This window comes from Erythrolamprus reginae, chromosome 3 (genome assembly GCF_031021105.1).
Source record: "Erythrolamprus reginae isolate rEryReg1 chromosome 3, rEryReg1.hap1, whole genome shotgun sequence".
Taxonomy (NCBI): domain Eukaryota; kingdom Metazoa; phylum Chordata; class Lepidosauria; order Squamata; family Dipsadidae; genus Erythrolamprus; species Erythrolamprus reginae.
Window position 1 is genome coordinate 149,867,629 of NC_091952.1, and position 23,128 is coordinate 149,890,756.

Consider the following 23,128-nt stretch of genomic DNA (forward strand, 5'->3'; position numbering starts at 1 on the left):
TATATACTATGATGCATAATAACAAAATAAATGCAATAAAATATGGTAAAATGTTATTCAATGTTATATAAACAGATAATAAATGAAAATGAAAAAAAAAGGAGAAAGAGTAAGAGTAATAAAAAAGTATTTTTTAAAGTCCTGGAAACTGACCTCATATACAAAATAATTCTTGTTAAAAGTGTTTAATTTTTTTTCAAATCCTCTTTTGTTGGAACCTCCCACTAATTCAAATGTAAAATGATCTCCTAAATTGTACTAAAGTAGAAATATGAAGGATCCAGTTTACTTCAAAACAAAATTAATCCACTATTTTAAAAGTAAATATAAGATATTCACGCGTAAAATTATATCTGAAACTCAAGGATTTCCATATATTTCTCACAACATTAACTGAAGTATTGAAATTTTACTGCAGATAAACAAGATACCTCTGCCAAAAATGTTGTTAATATCCAATTAATTTGTTTCAATAGAATAGAATAGAATAGAATAGAATACAGTAGTCCCTCGATTATCGCGAGGGTTCCGTTCCAGGACCCCTTGCGATAATCGAAATTTCGCGATATAGCGGTGCGGAAGTAAAAACACCATCTGCGCATGCGTGCCACTTTTCCATGGTGTTTTTACTTCCGCACCGCCCGCCCGCTGCCCGCCACTTGTCCGCTGCCCGCCCGCTCACCTCGCCAGCAAGAGGGGAAGACCCATGAAAGGTTCCTTGGGCCGCCTAGCAGCTGATCTGCTCGGCAGCGCAGCAGCAGCCTGCGCTGCCGAGCAGATCAGCTGCTAGGCGGCCCAAGGAACCTTCCATGGGTCTTCCCCCTCTTGCTTGTGAGGGCGCTTCAACGTTTCCGGACGGCAAGCTCGGACTCTTTCTTTTTCCCTCAGAGGACGCTTATGACAGGCGGCTGAGGCTTCGAGTGTGTCCCCTTCCACCGCCAAGGCCTCCCAGGAGTCCACACCCCCTTTTAAGGCGCCCGCAGATCAAGCGCTCTAGCCAGGCCCGGGCGCACGCCCCCTCTTCCCGCTTCGGTGGGCCTGCCCGGCGCGGGGGTCTCTTCCCCCTCATGGACACTCTTCGTGCCTGGCTTCCTTCTCTCTCCTCCCTTCCCCCCGCTTTCCTCCGGGCGTGTTGGAGAAGAGGGTCTTCTTCCGCTCTTATTGTCTTGGGTGGGCGGGAGGCAGGAGCTGCAGAAAGGGAAACTTTTTGTTTTCCTTCGCTCCGCCACCCAAGAGAGCGGAGAGGCAGCGGGGGCGCAAGGAAGAAGAAGCGGTGGTGGCGGCGGCTTCCTTCGGGGGCAACGCCAGCAAGAGGGTCTTCCCCCTCTTGCTGGCGTGCGTGGGCGGTGGGGAAGACCCATGGGAGATTCCTTGGGCCGCCTAGCAGCTGAGGGTCTTCCCCACCGCCCACGCACGCCAGCAAGAGGGCGAAGACCCTCTTGCTGGCGTTGCCCCCGAAGGAAGCCGCCGCCGCCACGCCCGGCTCGGCTTCCCTGGCTCCTTGGCCGGGTGGGCTCGGCCGAAAGGGGCTGGAACTGCAGAGCCAAAGGGTGGCCTTTTTGTCTGGGAGGGAAGATGACGCGCGGGCGGCACAGGGGGGGGGGGAGGCAAAGCTCTGCGGCTCCAGCCACTTTCAGCCAAGCCTCCCCGGCCACGGAGCCAGGGAAGCCGAGCCGGGCGTGGAACATCGGCGCAGGAGGCAGGACACGATCGGGCGACCGGAGCAGCAGCGCCGCCGCCGTCACGCCCGGCTCGGCTTCCCTGGCTGCGTGGCCGGGGAGGCTCGGCTGAAAGTGGCTGGAGCCGCAGAGCTTTGCCTCCCCCCCCCTCGCCCCTGTGCCGCCCGCGCGTCATCTTCCCTCCCAGACAAAAAGGCCGCCCTTCGGCTCTGCAGTTCCAACCTATTTATTAAAATGTGTCTTGCTTAACCAAAAGGCCCAGGAGCCGTAAGGCCCCCAAGCCTGCAGCAGGCAACCCCTGCCCCGAAAGGCAGAGAAGCAGCAACGCTGCAAACGGGGGCTAATCACCCCCCAACGAGAGGGCACACGCAGCTTCCGATCGCCTCCCCGGTCCCGGGGAGGCAGGCTGCACCAATTACCCCCCCTACCACACCAGCGACGGGGAATCCCCGAGCGATCCCTCCAACTCCCGGGAGGGACCCCGACCCCCAACCGCTGCAGCAGCAAGGCTCCTCTGAGCCCAAGTCGCAATGAGTGGTGAACCGGCTAAACAATCCGGCTATGCTAATAGCCTTCCCACCGAAACCGACACCAAACCGTTCCACGAGCCTCCGTTGAAGGGCGGCCTTTTTGTCTGGGAGGGAAGATGACGCGCGGGCGGCACAGGGGCGAGGGGGGGGAGGCAAAGCTCTGCGGCTCCAGCCACTTTCAGCCAAGCCTCCCCGGCCACGGAGCCAGGGAAGCCGAGCCGGGCGTGGAACATCGGCGCAGGAGGCAGGACACGATCGGGCGACCGGAGCAGCAGCGCCGCCGCCGTCACGCCCGGCTCGGCTTCCCTGGCTGCGTGGCCGGGGAGGCTCGGCTGAAAGTGGCTGGAGCCGCAGAGCTTTGCCTCCCCCCCCCTCGCCCCTGTGCCGCCCGCGCGTCATCTTCCCTCCCAGACAAAAAGGCCGCCCTTCGGCTCTGCAGTTCCAACCTATTTATTAAAATGTGTCTTGCTTAACCAAAAGGCCCAGTAGCCGTAAGGCCCCCAAGCCTGCAGCAGGCAACCCCTGCCCCGAAAGGCAGAGAAGCAGCAACGCTGCAAACGGGGGCTAATCACCCCCCAACGAGAGGGCACACGCAGCTTCCGATCGCCTCCCCGGTCCCGGGGAGGCAGGCTGCACCAATTACCCCCCCTACCACACCAGCGACGGGGAATCCCCGAGCGATCCCTCCAACTCCCGGGAGGGACCCCGACCCCCAACCGCTGCAGCAGCAAGGCTCCTCTGAGCCCAAGTCGCAATGAGTGGTGAACCGGCTAAACAATCCGGCTATGCTAATAGCCTTCCCACCGAAACCGACACCAAACCGTTCCACGAGCCTCCGTTGAAGGGCGGCCTTTTTGTCTGGGAGGGAAGATGACGCGCGGGCGGCACAGGGGCGAGGGGGGGGGAGGCAAAGCTCTGCGGCTCCAGCCACTTTCAGCCGAGCCTCCCCGGCCACGCAGCCAGGGAAGCCGAGCCGGGCGTGGCGGCGGCGGCGCTGCTGCTCCGGTCGCCCGATCGTCTCCTGCCTCCCGCGCCGATGTTCCACGCCCGGCTCGGCTTCCCTGGCTGCTTGGCGGGGGGGGGGGGGAGGCTTGGCCGAAAGGGGCTGTACCCGCAGAGCTTTGCCTCCCACCCCTCGCCCCTGTGCTGCCGGCGCGTCATCTTCCCTCCCAGACTCCCCCGGCAAAGTGACGTGGAGGAATGGAAAGCTGAAACCGGGCGGTTTGAGTTTCCCATTCCTTCAAGTCACTTCGCCGCTGCTCTCCTGGCTAAACCGGCGGCAGGAGACAGGGTTGGGGGGGGGTACTGGGAAGCCCCCCAGGCCGACTGCCACCTTTTCAAACAGCCGCGCCCTTCCCAGCTGAGTCCTGAAGCCAAGCGCCAAAGGCGAACTTCTGCGCTTGGCTTCAGGACTCAGCTGGGAAGCGGCACGGGTGTTTTAAAAGGTCTCCCCCGGCATGGGGGGCTTCCTAGCACCCCCCCAAACCCGGGTTGGGGGTTCGGGGGGGTGCTAGGAAGCCCCCCATGCCGGCGGGAAGACCCAGGGAAGGTTCCTTTGGCCGCCTAGCAGCTGATCTGCCCGCCGGTAATGCAAACTCCACCATCTACGCATGCGTGCAGATGGTGGTGTTACTTCCGGGTAGAAAACTCGCGATATAGCGTTTCGCGAAACTCGAGATCGCGAAACTCGAGGGATCACTGTAGAATAAAATAGAATAGAATTCTTTATTGGCCAGGTGTTATTGGACGCACAAAGAATTTGTTTTTCGTGCATATGCTCTCAATGTACATAAAAGAAAAGATACATTGGTCAAGAAGCATGAGGTACAACACTTAATGATTGTCATAGGATACAAATAAGCAATCATGAAACAATTATTAATATAAATTGTAAGGATACAAGCAACAAGTTACAGTCATACAGTTATAAGTGGGAGGAGATGGGTGATAATAACTTCATAATGTCTGACACTAGCACAAAATATTTGTGATAATGTCATCATATACATGTCTTAAATCTTCATTTTGTTATATTAAGGCTTGAAGGAAGTCACTCTCCGGGTATTTCTAATCTTGCCCCTTTTAAATGGCTATATTAAATGTTTATTTGCAAGCTTTTTGTAGTTATTCCTACCAATACCTCAGAATTCATTATTATGAAAGAAGAAGAAGAAGAGGAGGAGGAGGAAGAGGAAGAGGGGGAGGAGGAGGAGGAGGAGGAGGAGGAGGAGGAAGAAGAAGAAGAAGAAGAATTATGATGCATTCCTGAGGAAGTCATCATAATTGCTACAGCCACAAGTCAAAAACGTGTTTCTTTACCAAGACATTATAAACTGGTATCAGCACTTCATGTAACATTGATTCTATCCCTCTGTTAATGCAGCCTAGAACTGTGCTGGCTTTTTTGGCAGCTGCATTTAAGTGATTGTCCATATGACTCTAAAGTCCCTCTCACAGTTACTACTATTGAGCCATGTACCATCTATACTATATCTGTTCATTTTGTTTTTCTTGCCTAAATATGGAACCTTACTTTTTTCACCATTGAATTTCATTTTTTAGATATTATCCAATATTATATATTGTTCTTTTTCACTATTGGCCACAGAAATTTCACAGAATGTAGCTAGTGGTCTTTTAGCAGACACTATGGAGCTCTCAAAGTTTGGTTGATTCCACCTGACTAGCTAATTCCAGATTATTTGTTTTTCTGAAATATTGTTTGGAATTATTAGCAGACACATTAACAAAACTTGTAATTTTATTTTGCCAGTGCAACTACAAGAATTGAAAATAGTAAGCTATGATTCTTCTTCAAAAATTTTTGAACAGATCTTTGGCTTCTGTCCAGAAATTGAATAAGATTTGCTGCATATATAATACAGCCTTGAAACTTTCTCCCACACAATGTCAAACACATTTTTGTTTTCTAGGAATAACATAACATGAAACTTTATCCTTTGAAATTCAATGACACCAGATCTGGCTTTTTGAAAATTGCATCCCTCCCAGCAAATACAATAAACTTAACAATAAATATCCAAGGATATATATCAATAATAATAAATTATCAGAGGAACAAAATGGAGAGGCTGAAAAATGACAAGCTCTCTTAGTTTCTATCTGATAAAATTCTTCTTGCAGGAATAATACTCAAGATATTAGGGTTCCACAAAAATGACAGCTTTATCTTTCTTCTCTTGCTCTCGAAATCCCATTACATGTAAATTTGACTGATGACACTGAAATTCTAAGTCTACAATTTTGTTCTAAATGGTTTTATTATACGTCATTAAATCAGATATGGATGTCTCAACAGACTTCCATGCTCTTCCAGCTGACATATTCTATTATGGCACTTAACTCTATTCTGAATTAACTATAGCTTTAATATCTTTTCAATACACCCAAAACTCTTTATGAAAACGGACATATTCCTCAATTGCTAAAACTGTTGTCTTGGAGAGAAAATAGTGAAGAACTTTTTTTTGAGTTCCAACAGTGATTTTCAAACCCTCTTTGACAGCAAAACAGAAGATAATCACTATTTTGTATTCCAGGGGTACTAATTAAACAGTTATCAAGATAAAACTCCAGAGAAAATGATGAGATCCCTCTGACTATACTATAGCATACACTTAACTGGAAGTCCCTCCTTTTAAAATGAAGATAAAAGTGGATCTTGATCTCCATTTCCAACTCCTTGATACATGCAGAATATTTTTGGAAACACTGATATAGAAAGCACATGGGAGAAAGTTTGGATTAACAACTGGAAAATGACCAAATCAGTTTCATTAAAAGAAAACCAAATCAAAATGTTCTACAGATGGCATCTCCCACCAAATAGGATAGCAAAAATGTTTCCCAAAACATCCCCATTATGCTGGAAATGTAAGAAGGATATAGGAACCTATTACCATCAATGGTGGACATGTGGTAAAGCTAAAATATACTGGAAGATGATAGAGAAAATATTAAAAGAAATAGTAAAGCAAGATATAGATAATACCCCGGAATTCTACTTATTAGGAGTTACCAATCAGACTTACAAGAAAGAAATTCTTTACTTAATTATACACATATTAACTGCGGCTAGAATAATATATGCGCAAAATTGGAAGGGGGAGGAAATCCCCAAGGAAGAAGTTATAGTTAAAATATTAGATTGCACTGAAATGGACATGATGACAAGACGATTAAATGATCAAGAAGATACTAAATTTTATGAAACATGGAACAATGTTTATAAATGGATAGATAAGAAAAAATAAGATATATAAATTTATTTTTAGTTAATTTTTTGTATTTGTTTTTACCTAGGTGATAACAATATTAATATTAGTTTAAATGTATTTTTTGATGATTATGATATAGTAGTTTATGTATAAGTAACATATTAAGAATTTTGGTTTATATACGTATAGTAGTTGATTTGTTTGATGATTATGATATAGTAGTTTATGTATAAGTAACATATTAAGAATTTTGGTTTATATACGTATAGTAGTTGAAATTACTTTAAATGTTTTGTTTGATGATTATGGTATATTAGTATAGTAGTTAAAACTACATTAAAGGTATTTTTTGATGACTATGTTATATTACTCTACGTATAAGCAATATATTAAGAATTTTACCTAATATCTACATTGTACTTAAGATTTGTAAAACTTTAACCCAAAATTACTAGACCTTTTAACACTTAACATATATTCAATTATGTATTCTTTTTCTGTACTTGAATGTATACTTTCAAAAGAAGCGGGGGAAATGCACCCCCACTTTATGTTTAATGTTTGTATGTGTGTCTGTTTATTTCAAGAAAAATTAAAAAAAATTAAAAAAAAGAAGAAAAAAAAAGAAAGCTCCCCTAGGGCTGGCACTTGACTGGGCCACTGTCAGACTTAGCCCAAAAGTACACCCTAACAAAATTCAGTTCTTTATTGCCTATACCATACACGCAGAATCTTGCCAGACTTTAACCTAATGGAAATAATAATAATAATAATAATAATAATAATAATAATTATTATTATTATTATTATTATTTATTAGATTTGTATGCCGCCCCTCTCCGAAGACTCTGATTATGCAAAATTCTATGGAATGGTTATTCTAAAACTCTTCTATTTCACATGACCCAGCTGGGGACTGAGCTGTCTCTGGTATCACCTCCCTTCTTGGAATATGCTCCCTTCTTCCTGGGAACCTCATAACTGCAGTCCATTAACACCCCCTTTGCAGAAACAGTCCATCACATTTTCTAAGCAACCCCAATATCACTCTTTGGTAAATCATGGTAGTGTATTCAGCTTAACCAGTGAGAGAAGGGGAATCTGGGATAATACCAGCAATTCTTTCTTATTCATATAGTCATGGTTTATAAAGACAAGCAAATGTTCAGGAAAATCCATAACAATGCTCTTCCCCCATTTCTGGTCTGTGCTTTTGAGAAAGAACACAGTCTTATTTGGGGGTAATAGCAGAGAATATTTTGACAGAAAGGAAGGATTTAGGCAAGCCAAATATTCTCATCCTCATCTTCCACCAAAATAGCCTATAGGTTTTGGGTCACTGAATTTTGGAATGAGGACTTCAGAAGGATCATGAGAACAATGAATACTAGTTTGTTACCTAATCTTTATGCTATTGGTACATTCTGGGGTTGCCTAACAGTCTAGAATGGAAGGATACCTAATGGCTTTTTTGCTTATTTTCTATCTTTGACATAAACCATTTTATATTGATTTAATGAATATTATGCTAAATCCATTTGATTTTAGTTTAACTTTTAATGGTAAAAATTTTAATTCAAAATACAGTGGTACCTCTACTTAAGAACTTAATTCGTTCCATGACCAAGTTCTTAAGTAGAAACGTTCTTAAGCAGAAGCAATTTTTCCCATAGAAATCAATGTAAAAGCAAATAATGTGTGCAAACCCATTAGGAAAGAAATAAAAACTCAGAATTTGGGTGGGAGGAGGAGGAGGAGGAAGAGAGTTGCTGCTGAAGGAAGAAGGTGAGGTGAGGGGAATAAAAAAACCCAAAACTTTAAGACTTTTTTAAAAAGAGGGATTCTGAGGCGGCGAGGAGAAGCATGTGCCTCCCATAAACCCGGCGCGAGGTTGCCTCCCATATACTGCCTCCCATACACTGGCAGCTGCTGCCGCCTCTTCCTTCCCATGCTGAAGGGTTCCTCTCTCCTCTCGCTCGCTCATTTTGTAGCCGGTGCCTTTCCTTCGCTGTGGTGACTCCTTGGGTGCCCAGAGCGAAGGGAGCGTTTCTTTTGTCTGGGCGCTGGCAGAGGTTTATTCCCTATCCAAGCGCCCAGAGAAAGAAAAATGCTTCATTCGTTCTGGACTGCCAAAACCTCCTTAAGCACCACCAAAAGGCTCCTCTGGCAGCTCAGATGGCTGGGATTAAAGGGGGAATGGCAGGAAACTGGCCGGGCCTTCGTGCCGCTCTCAAATTTCGTGGGAAAATATTCCGGGCTCGGGTTCTTAAATAGAAAATGGTTCTTAAGTAGAGGCAAAAAATCCTGAACATCCAGTTCTTATCTAGAAAAGTTCTTAAGTAGAGGCGTTCTTAAGTAGAGATACCACTGTATTTGACTAGTAATCATACTTAGGCTTATTTAGGAATAAATAAAATTATGAATCTAAAGAAATACCTTTCAGCTACAAAAAGCAATTCTGTTTACCTTATGTTGATATCATTAACATCTAATGTATTATAACTGTCTTTTCCAATCCATTGTCATCAGTCATAATCATAATACAGGCATGGAAGAAGGCAATGGCAAGCAATGGCAAAGTAATTTTTTGGTTGAAATGACATAACAATATGTTTTTCACAAGAGCAAGACATGTCCCATGAAATCACTAAAGTTCAGCCTACAAAAGACTTCATCTTTCTTTCCCAAAGACCATATAAGCATAAGGCATAAAAAGCCATATAAGGCACAGTTGAAATTGACATTATTATGTCATTTCAACCAAAAAAATATTTTGAAAATTGTCCAGCTATGAAGACAGCAATAGGAAACATTAAATCCTTGTACTAATGTCGTTCCAAGATGTAAATTTTAGAAGTCCTACTATGGTTGATGTCACATGTTTTTTTTGCTGAATTTGAAAATTAAGGGAGACTAGGATAGATCTATATATATAGCTTCTAAGAATTTTTTTTAATGCATAATAAATTATCTCTAGTGTTCAAAACTTTAACTGCAGTTAGTTACAAAAATATAGTTAAACCAAACAACTAAGAAAGACTTTTAATTTCCCATAAAAGAAAAATATCTTCCATTCATTCCAAGTGTTGTAATTTATATAGAGGGATTGTGTTGTTAGGGAAGTCAAGATGCTCTTAATGATATTCAGCCATCTTGAATTCAAAATTACCCTATTGTGTTTTTCTAAAAAAACCTTTTCCTATTTATAATATGATGGTGGCAGAGCAAGAGGGAGCAATATGGTCAGAAAAAAGTAGAAATCAGACACAAACGAAAACTTTTTTCCCCTGAGAATCATCCAATACTATACTTTTATTTCAAACTAAGCTTGTTCTACAATTATTTTGCCTAATATGGCTTAGGAATGCTCTTCTATTACTATTTAATTTTCATTGTGTTTTTATTTGTCTTTCCTTTGCAATGCCTTGCCTCCCTTGTCATGTGTCTCTATTGCTTTTTGCTCAATTTGGAGATGCAGTAAGGACTAACAGAAGCTACAGAGGAGAAAGCCAAACAATTTTATTTGATTCAGGTATGTCAGTTTCCATTTTCTATCCATTAATTGATGCATAAACTTTTAAAAATGGTTGTATGGAATGCCATAGGATTCTACTTCAAGAAAACAAAACTGTTTTTCTTCTCTAAAAGTTTAAAAAATCGTTGTACCTAAACAAGTTGGCAAATATTTTCAATTGTCCCCCCAAAAAAATCTTGAGATACATTACAGAATGGTGGTGGTGAATATAAGCCAAGCCTCATTGCCAAGGATATCTTTGACCCTTATGTCAAGTGGTGATATCTGTGGTTGTTTTAAGCAGAAGGAGCATTCATTTCTGTTGTTTGATTTTTTTGTGGAAAACAGTAAGCAACGGTTTAAGATGGAATCTGCTTAAAGAACCTTCTGCAAGTTAGCTTCATATTATAGATACATGAATATTGATTTAATTTTTATAAGAAGAGAGAAGACACAATTTCTTATTCTAATCCAGTGTTAGGTTTCTACTGGTGCAGTCCACTGTGCTACTCAGGTAGCAGCCTGCTGATTGCACAATTCTGGCGTGACGGCTCCGGTCTGTCTTTACTGATCCGTGCACGCTGCCATCTTTTAAAAAATAATTCCTTGTGGATTTTGGCTCTCTGAGCATGCGCAGAAAGAAAATTGTCCTGTGCACATGAACCGAAGCAAAATCGGATTGGGGATGTGCACGCACGAAATATCACAATGCGCATGGAGCACACCGGTAGGAAAAGGTAAGGAATTTGTCCCTGTGCTAACTCAACAATAGTTAAAACTAATTCTTAATATCAAGGACGTTGTTGTTGTTATGTTGAAAACTAAGAGAGTGTGAGCCATGTTGCATAGAGCTAATCTGGAGGTTTAAAAGCAAGTGTAATTCAGTTTCAAAGCAATCTGTGACATCATATGGAAGCCTAATCGTTTATCATTTTGGGCTTTATAGAACTTTAGATTTGATCTCCAAAAGGTGCTTTAGAGAACATGAAAATAGCAGTGTAATATTTATCTATTTACTACACCTAAACAGAACTGTGTAGAACAGGAAAATATGCTGCTGCTTCAAAGTATTGTACAGCCCTCCTAGCCATAATTTTATCAGCATGTTTTCATCTCACGGCATTGATTTAAAATTAGCATTATTTTTCAAAAAGTTAAATCTCATTTCTAATCTTTACACTTCTTAAACAATAGAAAGCAAATAAAACTTGGAGTGCTTAATATGGTACCACCATTAAAATAACAGAACTGTTTAGAATACAGTAATATGCCATGAAATAAATTAGATAAGGCAATTTGCAATTTGTATTTTTTACATTTTTGGTGTTGTGTAGGAGTATCTCTTTATAATTAAATGCATTTCAGGAAACTAAATAAAATGTAAATAAATTAACGGCAAGAAAGTAAGTTATCTAAGACAGAGGTCCCCAACCTTTTTTGCACCAGGGACCGGCTTTAAGCTAGACCAGTTTTCCATGGCCCGGTGGGGGGGGGGGAGCTAGCTGTCAGCGGCGCCGTAAAAGGGGCGATCAAGAGAGGAATGGGTGAATGAATGGACGGAGGGTGGGAAGGAAGGAAGGAAAGAGGGAAGGTACAGGAACAGAAGAAGGGTGCAAAGAAGCAAAGAAAGGTGTGAAAGGGGAGAGTAAGAGAGGAAGGAGTGAAAGAAGGGAATGAGGGAGGAAAGAAGGGAGGAAGGAAAAGGAAAGCAAGAAATGGAGGGAGGAAAGGAAGGGAGGAAAGGAAGGAAGGAAGGAAGGAAGAAGGAAAGAGGGAAGGGACAGGAACAGAGGAAGGAAGCAAGGAAACTTATGAAAGGGGAGAGTAAGAGAGGAAGGACTGGAGGGAGGGAGGGAAGAAGGTAGGAAGGAGAAAGAAAAGAAATAGAGGAAGGAAAGGTAAAAGAGAGAAAGAAAAAGAGCAAGAAAGAAAGAAAGAAAGAAAGAGAAAGAAAGAAAGAAAGAAAGAAAGAAAGGCAACTTCAAAGAAAGGCTCACTGAGCATCTCTCACTCTCTCTCTCTTTCTATCCCTCTTTCTTCCTTTCTCTTCCTTTCTCTCTCTCCTCTTCCTTTATCTCCTCTTTCTCTCCCCCCTCTCTCCCCCTTTCCCTCTCTCTTTCTCTCTCCCTCTCTTGCTATCTCTCCCCCCTTTCCCTCTCTTTCTCCCTCTCTTTCTCTCTCTCTCCCCCTCTTTCTCTCTCTTCTTCTCACTTTCTCTCTCTTGTTTTCTTTCTGTCTCTTTTGCTTTCTCTCTCACTCACTCTTTCTCTCTTGTTTTGTTTCTCACGCTCTTTCTCTCTCTTGTTCTCTCTCTCTTGCTATCTCTTTCTCTCCCCCCCTTTCTCTCACTCTCTCTTTCTCACTTTCTCTCTATCTTGCTGTCTGTTGCTTTCACTCACTCTCGTTCTCTCTCCGTTCTTCTCAGCGGTGACGCGCGCACGCCCTGCCCGCCTCACATTTGCCGAGAGGACTTTCGCCCCGGGCTCTCAGCAAGGGGGTTTGCATGAGAGGCGGGGCCGGCGGAAGGTGATATTCAATGTCGGGGGCGCACGGGCGGTTTTGCGCGCGCTCCCTATCTCCCTGCTAGCCCACTCGGAATACGTATTCAAAATAAGAAAAGCCTTTGCCGGCGAAGGCTTTTCTTATTTTGAATACAGTATTCCGAGTGGGCTAGCAGGGAGATAGGGAGCGCGCGCAAAACCGCCCGTGCGCCCCCGACATTGAATATCACCTTCCGCCGGCCCCGCCTCTCATGCAGCCCCCTTGCTGAGAGCCCGGGGCGAAAGTCCTCTCGGCAAATGTGAGGCGGGCAGGGCGTGCGTTCCGGGTGCGGGAGGAGCTGCGGTGAAAGGCAGGAGGTGGCAGAGGAGCAGAGGGGGCAAATCGGGCGGGCGGTGGGCAGCGCGGAAAGGCCGAGGGGGCCCTGGCGCCGCGGACCGGCTGAAAACCCCCAACGGCCCGGTCCCGGTCCGCGGACCGGCGGTTGGAGACCCCTGATCTAAGATCTCCATTCTTAATTAAGTACCTGAGAGAGATAATTTGCTGTTTGGTCAAAGAAAGCAGTCTTGAAGAAGTAATGAAGTGTTTGGGCCCAATTATTTATGCTGACAGATTTGCCATTTGCAGTATTTTTTATTTTTTTTTATTTATTTATTTTGTCCAATACACAATGAGCTTTAGTGGGGGGGTGTATATATATATACACACACACACACACACACACACACACAAACACACACACACACATAGTAAAATACATGATGAAGGTTATAGAGGAGATACTCAGTAAAATATATCTATGAAAGAATAGAAAAGAAGATATAGTAATAGAACATATCAATGAAAGAATAAAAGAAGAGATATAGGAATAGAAGAAAGGTATAGGAGGTATAGGAGAGCAATAGGACAGAGGACGGAAGGCACTCTAGTGCACTTGTACTCGCCCCTTACTGACCTCTTAGGAATCTGGATAGGTCAACCATAGATAATCTAAGGGTAAATTGTTGGGGGTTTGGGGATGACACTATGGAGTCCGGTAATGAGACCCATGCTTCGACAACTCAGTTACTGAAGTCATATTTTTACAGTCAAGTTTGGAGCGGTTAATATTAAGTTTAAATTTGTTGTGTGCTCTTGTGTTGTTGTGGTTGAAGCTGAAGTAGTTGCCGACAGGCAAGACGTTGCAGCATATGATCTTGTGGGCAATACTTAGATCTTGTTTAAGTATGCATTGAACACTTACCAAAAGGTGTCCTGCAAAACAGATGAAAAGAATGAAGGAGAGTAGCAGAAAGGCAGTTCCAAAGGAGATTCCAAGTACAGACTTTCTGAAAAACAAGAAAAAGGTTTTTTTTAAAAAAACAGAAACCAATTCCATGTAAACATAAAATGATGGATATTTTCTTTACCTTGGCTACATCTTCCAACTAGAGTAACTATATGGAAGAAGGAAATCATTTGAAATTCCAAAGGGGTATATGCTGATGAGATTTTTAAAATATCATTGCCTCGAGATCTTAAAACATCCCAGACCTTTTCCTCGTGAACTAGTGGCTTGGTTCATCAGAGAAAAAGGGGTTTTAAGTTTAGTTTAGGACTACGGGAAGCAACTTGAAGCAGTGTACCACATCTTCACTTGTAGGACTCTTTAATATTCAAATTAGATTCCCTCCCCATCTTGGAAACATGGCTGCCACTATCATATTTGGTGTAGCTCAAGTCTTGTGAGAAACAGAAACTTTCTTTAATTTATGCATATATTATAATTCTTAAATATCATAATAAATGAAGAACAACTATTTCCTTGACCAATACCTATATATTTTTAAAAGGGAGAGTTGAAAAATATATTTTAATTTCTGTTATTACCATTTCCATGAGAGAATTGTAGAAATATGATTAAAATGCCAATTATGGATAGTAGTATTTAAGGCAGAATCTTTAGTCTTAGTAAGGGAATTTTATTAGGGAGTAAAAAACGATGTCAAAATTTAGGATAGCAACAAAATACAATCTCTTAGAACACATTAGGAATAAATTCTAAGCAAAACACCTATATTACCTTCCTTTGTCTGGACCAATGGAAAAAAGATTTTTACATCAGGAAAGGTTTGGTTATTATGGGAACAAATGGGAGTTTTTAGAACTACAGCTGTGCCCACAAGAATTATATTTTAAGCACAAAACAATCACTCTGAAATGAACATATACTCCTATTTAAACAAATAACAAGCATCTTGTTCTAATCTAAGCTGATCAATACTGTCTGTGTCCCAGTACAATTGTACTCAAAGAGGCAGAAGTTTGGCATTAACTGCTTCCACCATTTATTAATTAATTTTATATTTTGGCTTTTATTCAGGAGCTTGCACGGGCATTATTTATTTATTTATTTATTTATTTATTTATTGATTGATTGATTGACTGATTGATTGATTGGATTTGTATGCCGCCCCTCTCCGGAGACTCGGGGCGGCTAACAGCAACAATAAAACAGTGTACAATAGTAATTCAATACTAAAAATGATTAAAACCCCCTTAATATAGAAACCAAACATACATATGTACATACATACCATGCATAGAATTGTAAAGGCCTAGGGGGAAAGAGGATCTCAATTCCCCCATGCCTGACAACAGAGGTGGGTTTTAAGTAGATTACGAAAGACAAGGAGGGTGGGAACAATTCTAATCTTTGGGGGGAGTTGGTTCCAGAGGACCGGGGCCGCCACATAATGGTCCCTAATTTTCTGTGAAACAGCAACCTTGTGATATTGAGTAGCCCAATATGATCAATTAAGTTTCAGCGGCTTCTATTGCTGAATTACTAGGGTCTCCTTGCTCCTTGTCCGACACCTTAACCCCTACATCACACTGTGATGTTCCATACATGTAAACAGTAAAAAAATTCATAAATACATGTGTGGTAACTAGATGTCTCTGCCACAGAAATGTATACATATCTCTCTTTTAATTGTAGCAACAGTTATTAGTAAATACACAAAAACACTATATTTTCTCAGGGATATTTTTTCCAACAATTATTATTATTTATTAATTTATATCTCTCCTTCCAGTCAGAAGTTCAAGATGGCATAACATTGCACACCATTTTTTCCTCACAAAAATCTATCAACATACGGGTTTTATGGGGAAGGACTGGCAGTTTATTTCATGAAAGTCATGAAATAGAGTTTGGTATAGTGAGAGAACCAATTTGATATAATGGGAAAGACACTAGGCTAGAAAGCAGGAGACTGGATTATAGCCTTCCCTTAGATATGAAAGCTAGCTGGGTGACTTTGAGTCAGTCGCTCTTCCTCAGCCCCGTCCACCAGATTCATTGCTGTCATGGGGAAAACCGGAGGCAGGAGTTTTAGATAATGTTCATGGTCTTGAGAAGACCCACCCATTCCCCAAAAGAGGTAGATAAAATTACTAATGTTGTTGGATTTACATAACAATTATGTTGCTGTTCCATTCTATAGTGATCAATTGTTAATTTCAGAAATTTAGTATTAAATGCTTATTTTTGTCTTTTATTATATTGCAGATGTATGGAAAAGAAATTCAGGGATAAATTCTTGTAGGAAAATCACAGGTAATTTTCATCTTTAAGAGCATTAGATTAAATCTGATAATTTCCAAGTCTGTTCTTTTCCATTCTGAAAGTACTGTACGTTCATAAAACTTTCAAAATATTTTAATTAGAGCGGAGGTTTGAAACACATAAGAGTTTCATTGTTAAAACATTTTTTCTAATATAAACATTTGCTGTAGCTCTTAATTTAATCAGGTGCAACAAAAAGAGAGCCTTCATATAAATGAGTGGCGTATAAATGAGAGAGAGAGAGAGTATAAAAGTATAAAAGCGTGAGAGTGGCGTATAAAAGAGAGAGAGAGAGCAAGAGCTTGCATCATTTGCTTTCAAACAATCAGAGCACTGTTGAGTTTTTGAAATTCAATGTGCTGAAAATCCTGCTTCAACCTTCAACTCAATACCCTGAGTTTCCTTCATTTTTAAAATGATTTTTGTGCTTTCATCTAGGAAATAAAGCTTGTTAGTTGTAAAATAGAGAAAATATACAATGGAATGATCCACCATTCAGTGGTCAGATTCACTGTATATAAAACCTTGTTAAAGTCAATGAATAATCATTAATAGGTTCAAAAATATTTATTTATTATTTTGCCATGCATATATTAGATAATAGATATGGGTATATAAAAGAGAATTCATGAAAAAAATTCTTAGAATATTTCACCATCATTCAATTTTCCTGACAAGCCATAGATGTCCATATATATTTTAGTAATGAGCCACCCAGAGTTGTTGAGAGTCAGGAAACATATAAAATAAATAAAATATTTCAGAATCTTCTGAACTGCTGGAGTAAATATGTTTGACAATGCAGTGAATCCATTCCTTGGTGAGACTTTGGGGACATTCTCTCTCATAAAGTCCCAACTAGCAATTAGCAACAAGAAAGAATTTTGAACATTAAGATACTGAGAAAATACATTGATGAAAGATGCCATGTGAATACAGTAGAAGACCAAACTAACTTTGTCTGATATTGAGAAATTACAACCTGGTCATCTTTCATCAGAGCTTAACCTTGAGTCAAAGTAATTTTTATGTTTCCTTGCCTTGTTGCCAGTAATTAACCTGAGAGGCTAGAGATATTTGCAAGAAGCTTGAACTTCAAACAATAAAAAGAAAGTATGTAAAGCTGCAGCATTATTTAAAACATTTTGTTTTCCACTCGCTTGCTTGTCTATAGAACTCCTGGCATCCAAAAAGACTTCAAGAATTATTGTTATAAGCTGATAGTTGGAACTGGCCTTTCAGCAGGTTTTACAATGAATTTGTAAGATGTTAATTTTATCAATAACTGTATTAATATGAATATTTGAAAACAAAGGTGCAAAACCCATAGATTATGATTGAATCAGCAGTAAAACCTTTTAGTTGCACAGCAGCTGAAGAGACACAAGATTAACGTCTATGGATATTCTGAGTCATCCAGATCACACAAAAGGCAACTGGACTTTTTTTTTCTTGAAGACATTTAGCTTCTTATCCAAGAAGCTTCTTCAGCAAATGGGATATACAAGATTATAAATCTTCCCATCTTCCACCATCACTTCTTGGATGAGAAGTGAAACATCTTCAACAAAAAACAAAAAAGTCCAATTGCCTTTTGAAAAAGCACTTTTGAGACACATGGTTAATAGTATCACATGCCCACCAAGCGGAAGTGGAAAAATGGAAGTGCTACATCTTCGCTGAGGCTGTTAAAAAAAAGGGAGTAAATGGTTAGGATGTCTCTAATAGACTTGCACCAAATGTAATTGTGGCTGTCATGGCCACATTGGCTTGATCATTTTCCTTCTGAAGAAAGACAAACTGAGAAGAAGGAACAAAGGAAAACAGACATAAAGTAAACTTTTTTTAATAGATATAAAGTATATATATATATATTTTAAAAAACCTGTCAGTATGATAGGATTATAGACAGATCCAATTCAGTATAAAAGAGGTTCCACAGATATAAGAAAGAACAGTATACATCACTCACTTACTTTGGTAGCACTAGAATCTGCACTAGAAAAATGCAGAAGAATATAAGACAGGCACAGGTTACATAGTACTTGAATGCAGGAAGGGTTGTTGCTCTATACTAAAAGAAAATGAGAGATTACAAAAAAAAATCAAAATATTTCTTTTTAAAAATGACAAGTAAGTTATAACAGCTATTGAATTTTAAAATATTTACTGATACAAGGATATCCTTAATCTAGATAACTTTATGGCTTTAAACAAAAAGATTAGAAGAATTAAGAGTTATTATTATTATTTATTAGATTTGTATGCACCAGTTGCGGCCCTATTTGGACCGGGAGTCACTGCTCACAGTCACTCATGCCCTCATCACCTCGAGGCTCGACTACTGTAATGCTCTCTACATGGGGCTACCTTTGAAAAGTGTTTGGAAACTTCAGATCGTGCAGAATGCAGCTGCGAGAGCTATCATGGGCTTTCCTAACTACACCCATGTCACACCAATACTCCGCAGTCTGCATTGGTTGCCGATCAGTTTCCGGTCACAATTCAAAGTGTTGGTTATGACCTATAAAGCCCTTCATGGCACCGGACCAGAATATCTCCAGGACCGCCTTCTGCCGCACGAATCCCAGCGACGAGTTAGGTCCCACAGAGTTGGCCTTCTCCGGGTCCCATCAACTAAACAATGTCATTTGGCGGGACCCAGGGGAAGAGCCTTCTCTGTGGCTGCCCCGACCCTTTGGAACCAACTCCCCCCAGATATCAGAGTTGCCCCCACACTCCTTGTAAGCTCCTTAAAACCCACCTCTGTCGTCAGGCATGGGGGAATTGAGACTTTCCCTCCCCCTAGGCTTATAAAATTTATGAATGGTATGTCAGTATGTATGATTGGTTTCTAAATTGGGATTTTAAATTAACTTAAATATTAGATTTGTTTACATTGTATTATTATTGCTGTTAGCTGCCCCAAGTCTGCGGAGAGGGGTGGCATACAAATCTGATTAATAAATAAATAAAATAAATAAATGCCGCCCCTCTCCGTAGACTCGGAGTTATTAACCAGGATAGTTAAACTTCAATATAATTGAAAATTCTAACTGCTGAAATCCTGAAAAAGTTCCATGCCTTTGATGACCACTATCAATTAATTGACTGTGATTGATGACAAGCCACATTGTTATGGTGAACCGGAGCCAACCACGTCTTTTTCAAAACATCAATAAGCATTACGAAGCTTCTTTATTAATTACATTTTCTATGTTGACAAAATTTAAAAACGCTCCACAGAAATGAAACTCTCATAAATTGTTCATTTGGGAGACCTGCTATTTGAATTACGGAACAACGTGTACAGATAACCATATTGAAATGCATAAGAGCAGCAAAAATACTGCCATGGATTGCAAAACAGGAATTTTCCAATCAATTGTACTTTGATCTTTCAGGGAAAAAAGCAGGTTTAATGGGTTCATAGGATCTATTAACTTCCCACACATAAAAAATGAGTAACACAAATTGATTTTGAAACTCTGGGATGATTATTCCTATTCTTGAATAAACCAAGATACTTTAGATGAATTGTTAATGAGGATTGTGGATAACTATATCATAGGTGTCTGTCACTGATGTTATTCAGCTCATTTCTGAAAGAGAGTCAGTACCCATTAATAATCAATATACCGTAATACTAAATACTTTGATTTTCTAGATCTATTAGACTTCCCTAAAAGCTGTTATAACATTGAAATAATTCAACTTTTGATTCATTAGATACTTCTTTTTTTGCAAAATTCTGATCTAAGTAATAGATATAATAAAGTGAAGAGTATACAGGAAATCCATATTTCTGAAAGCCAGGAAATATAATCAAAGTTTCACCTCATGTTTCCCCATGTGCAACCCCAAATTCGTGCAACTCTGTATCAAAGACAAAACTATATATATGTAAAAAAGATTCTAATCTCCCACAAGATTTTAAAAAGCCACACATTTTCAGGTATGAATTACAAGCTATATCCTTCACTAGAGAATTTGGGAAATGTATGTAAAATATAATTTAAATATAACTCACTTCTTTTTCTAAGATTTTATTGTAGAAAAGCAATGATATTCTTTGAATATCCTCAGATTTAAGCCACTGCCTAGAAAAGAAAAAGAATCATAACAGCATTATATATAAGCTGCTAATATTTTTCTGGAGACTTAGATAAGAAAAAAATAAATCTGGTTCATAAAGAAAATTAAACAGTTGGATATGTTTATGTAATAGAAATATACTAGTTCAATAGAAATCTCTCTTCTTTAGGTTATCCAGTGAATAGGAACCATAGATCTCCATCAATCTACATTGTCCAGACTTCTAAAATCATACCAGTCTAAAACTGTAATGTAGACATGATTTCTACAATTGGCGGCAGTTTTAGACTGATAACCCAGTGAATAAAGACTGAATAGTGTATTGTAATAAGAAGCATTTAACTTAGCAGCAATAATTAATTTTTACATATAAATTTCATAGAGGCTTGTATATAGGTTTACATAGAGGCTTGTAAGTCAAATTACTTGTGTTGTATCTTCCCAGTTCTAAGTACCCTAGAATCCTGCTAAAGGAAGGGAAGGAATATAAATATATAACTATGTGCACATTTCAGAGCTAATGTGATCAGAATAGATATTCAGTTCTTCTCATCTATTTTAAATAAACGGTAGTCACTAAATTCCAGTAGATCAATAAAATATTGATTTTTGTTCAAGAGACAGTTAAATCATAGAACAGCTTATGTTTTTCTATACTGTATTATCATATAATCTGGGATGAAAGGGAACAGTCAGGTTCCTATTTAGAAATTAGCTCCTCCAACTTCCAGGTCAAAAAATTCTGCCTTCAGATTTCTCAAGGGGTTTCAATGCTTACTTCCATAATATGAACAGCAGTGGTACAAACAACAACTTTGTGGGAAAACATACTTTTGAGCATTTATTCCATCAATTGCTTGAATCATCCTTTCATTTAATTCCTCTTCAAATTTTTTCTTTTGAGATTTTGTTCTGCAGAGATAAAGTAAGGGAACATCCTGAAGGATGAAATTTATCGTAAATAAAATACAGGTAATTCTGAATTATTGTTAAAAAAATTGCAACAACTTTGGAAAAAGTTACTTATTACCCATCCTCAAAATTCTGACTGTCACACATCACAATTTGGTCATTTGTCAACTTGCATTTGCGTTGTCTGAGATTACATGATCACATTTTTCTTATTTTTTCTTGTTTTTCAGCAAAAAGCACCTGTTGGGTTAACTGGATTCAATTATGCAATTCGTAAATGACTATGGTGACTTGATTAACAGTCATCATAAGAAAAGTCATAAAATTGAGTCCAGCCCCATGGTTGGACTTTCAACCACAAAGACATATGGCTAAATTTTCAGGCTTAACTGTAGTCATAAGTTGAGGACTACCTGTAGTCCTGGTGGCACAGAGGTTAAAGTATTGTAGGCAAACTTTGCCCACAGTCTGGAGTTCAATCCTGATGGGGCAAATAATGCTTACATTAGAAATTTCCAAGAGAGTGATATAAAGCACTATGGGCCAGTATAAAATCCTATATGCTATTGCTTACCTATATGGCATTCATTAGGGCAAACAAAATAAAAGCAATGAGAAAAGCAGAAAGAAAGCCAATATACAGTATTTATTCCTATTTCCTGCAACAGGCCAGCACAAATTGACATACAGTGTTCCCTCAATTTTCGCGGGTTCGAACTTCGCAGAAAGTCTATACCACGGGTTTTCAAAAATATTAATTAAAAAATACTTTGCGGGTTTTTTCCTTCTACCATGGTTTTTCCCACCCGATGACGTCATATGTCATCGCCAAACTTTCGTCTGCCTTTAATAAAAATTTTTTAAAATAAACTTTAATAAATAAACATGGTAAGTAATAATCTGAATGGTTGCTAAGGGAATGGGAAATTGCAATTTAGGGGTTTAAAGTGTTAATGGAAGGCTTGTGATACTGTTCATAGCCAAAAATAGTGTATTTACTTCCGCATCTCTACTTTGCGGAAATTCGACTTTCGCGGGCGGTCTCGGAATGCATCTCCCGCGAAAAGCGAGGGAGCACTGTATATTGTAGTAATCCATACTTGGTATCAGCTTTTCATTTTTGAGTGTAATATTAAATATTGCTGATGTGACTGTACACTTACATAGAGTAGACCAGGGGTGAAATGCTACCGGTTCACCTGAACCGATAAGAACAAATGCTTCTAGTTCACCAAACCAATAGTAAAAAATGCTTTTGAAAAGTAAAAAACAGGTTCTGATAAGCAGAAGGCACAGCTGATCGCCACAGTGATTAACTTTTTAAAAACCTTTTAAAAGCATTTTTAGTATTGATTTGCCCAAACTGGTTGTAAAAAAAAACTTTATACAGCAAAAAAAAGGGTTTTTTTTTTCAACAATCAACTGTTTGACAATCAGCTGAGTGGGGTATCAGAACATTAAAAAAAAACTTTTTAAAATCATTTTTAACTACCTATTTTCCTGAACTGTGACTTTGTGAAGTTCCTGCTTGTTCTATTTTGGGTGAAGTCCAGTGCTTCTGCATTGTGTGTGAGTCAGCTGTATAGCTTTTGTGTTATTTTTGTGTAAAATGATGTTGGTTTTAGAGCTCTCTGTGATTCTGTGAGGTCCCTGCTCGTTGTTGCAGGGGCCATTTTGTGTGCTTTTCCATTGTGTGTGAGTCAGTTGTGTGGCTTTTGTGTTGTTTGTATATGCATATGAAAATTTGTTTTTGAGCTCATTTGGTTACATGAACATGACCACCAAGCCACACTCACCCAGTCACATGACCTCCAAGCCACACCCACAAAGCAGGTAGGGAAAGTGTTTAGATTTCACCACTGGCGTACATCTATTTCTACTTCAGTTAAAAAAAGCTACGTAATAAAAATAAAAATCCAAATAATGGATTTTAATAATTAGATTCAATAGCTTTATCAATGTTATAATGGAACCTCAAATGAGGTGATATAATTATATGTTTTGTGTCCAATGAACCTGGACAATGTCCTTGCTGTTTGTATAACATCATG

At 40.0% G+C, this 23,128-nt stretch overlaps 1 protein-coding gene across 1 annotated transcript in view; it reads right to left on the bottom strand.

Annotated features, from left to right (window-relative positions):
* The window catches only part of ADCY2 (adenylate cyclase 2), a 180,697-nt gene that overhangs the window by 45,238 nt on the left and 112,331 nt on the right, over window positions 1–23,128 (bottom strand). The window contains exons 12-15 of the mRNA XM_070749069.1: window positions 20,997–21,077; window positions 20,101–20,170; window positions 18,047–18,144; window positions 13,704–13,788 (exon numbers count right to left, since the gene is read on the bottom strand). Of these exons, the coding sequence (XP_070605170.1) occupies window positions 13,704–13,788; window positions 18,047–18,144; window positions 20,101–20,170; window positions 20,997–21,077 (334 nt within the window). The remainder of the gene's footprint in view (window positions 1–13,703; window positions 13,789–18,046; window positions 18,145–20,100; window positions 20,171–20,996; window positions 21,078–23,128) is intronic.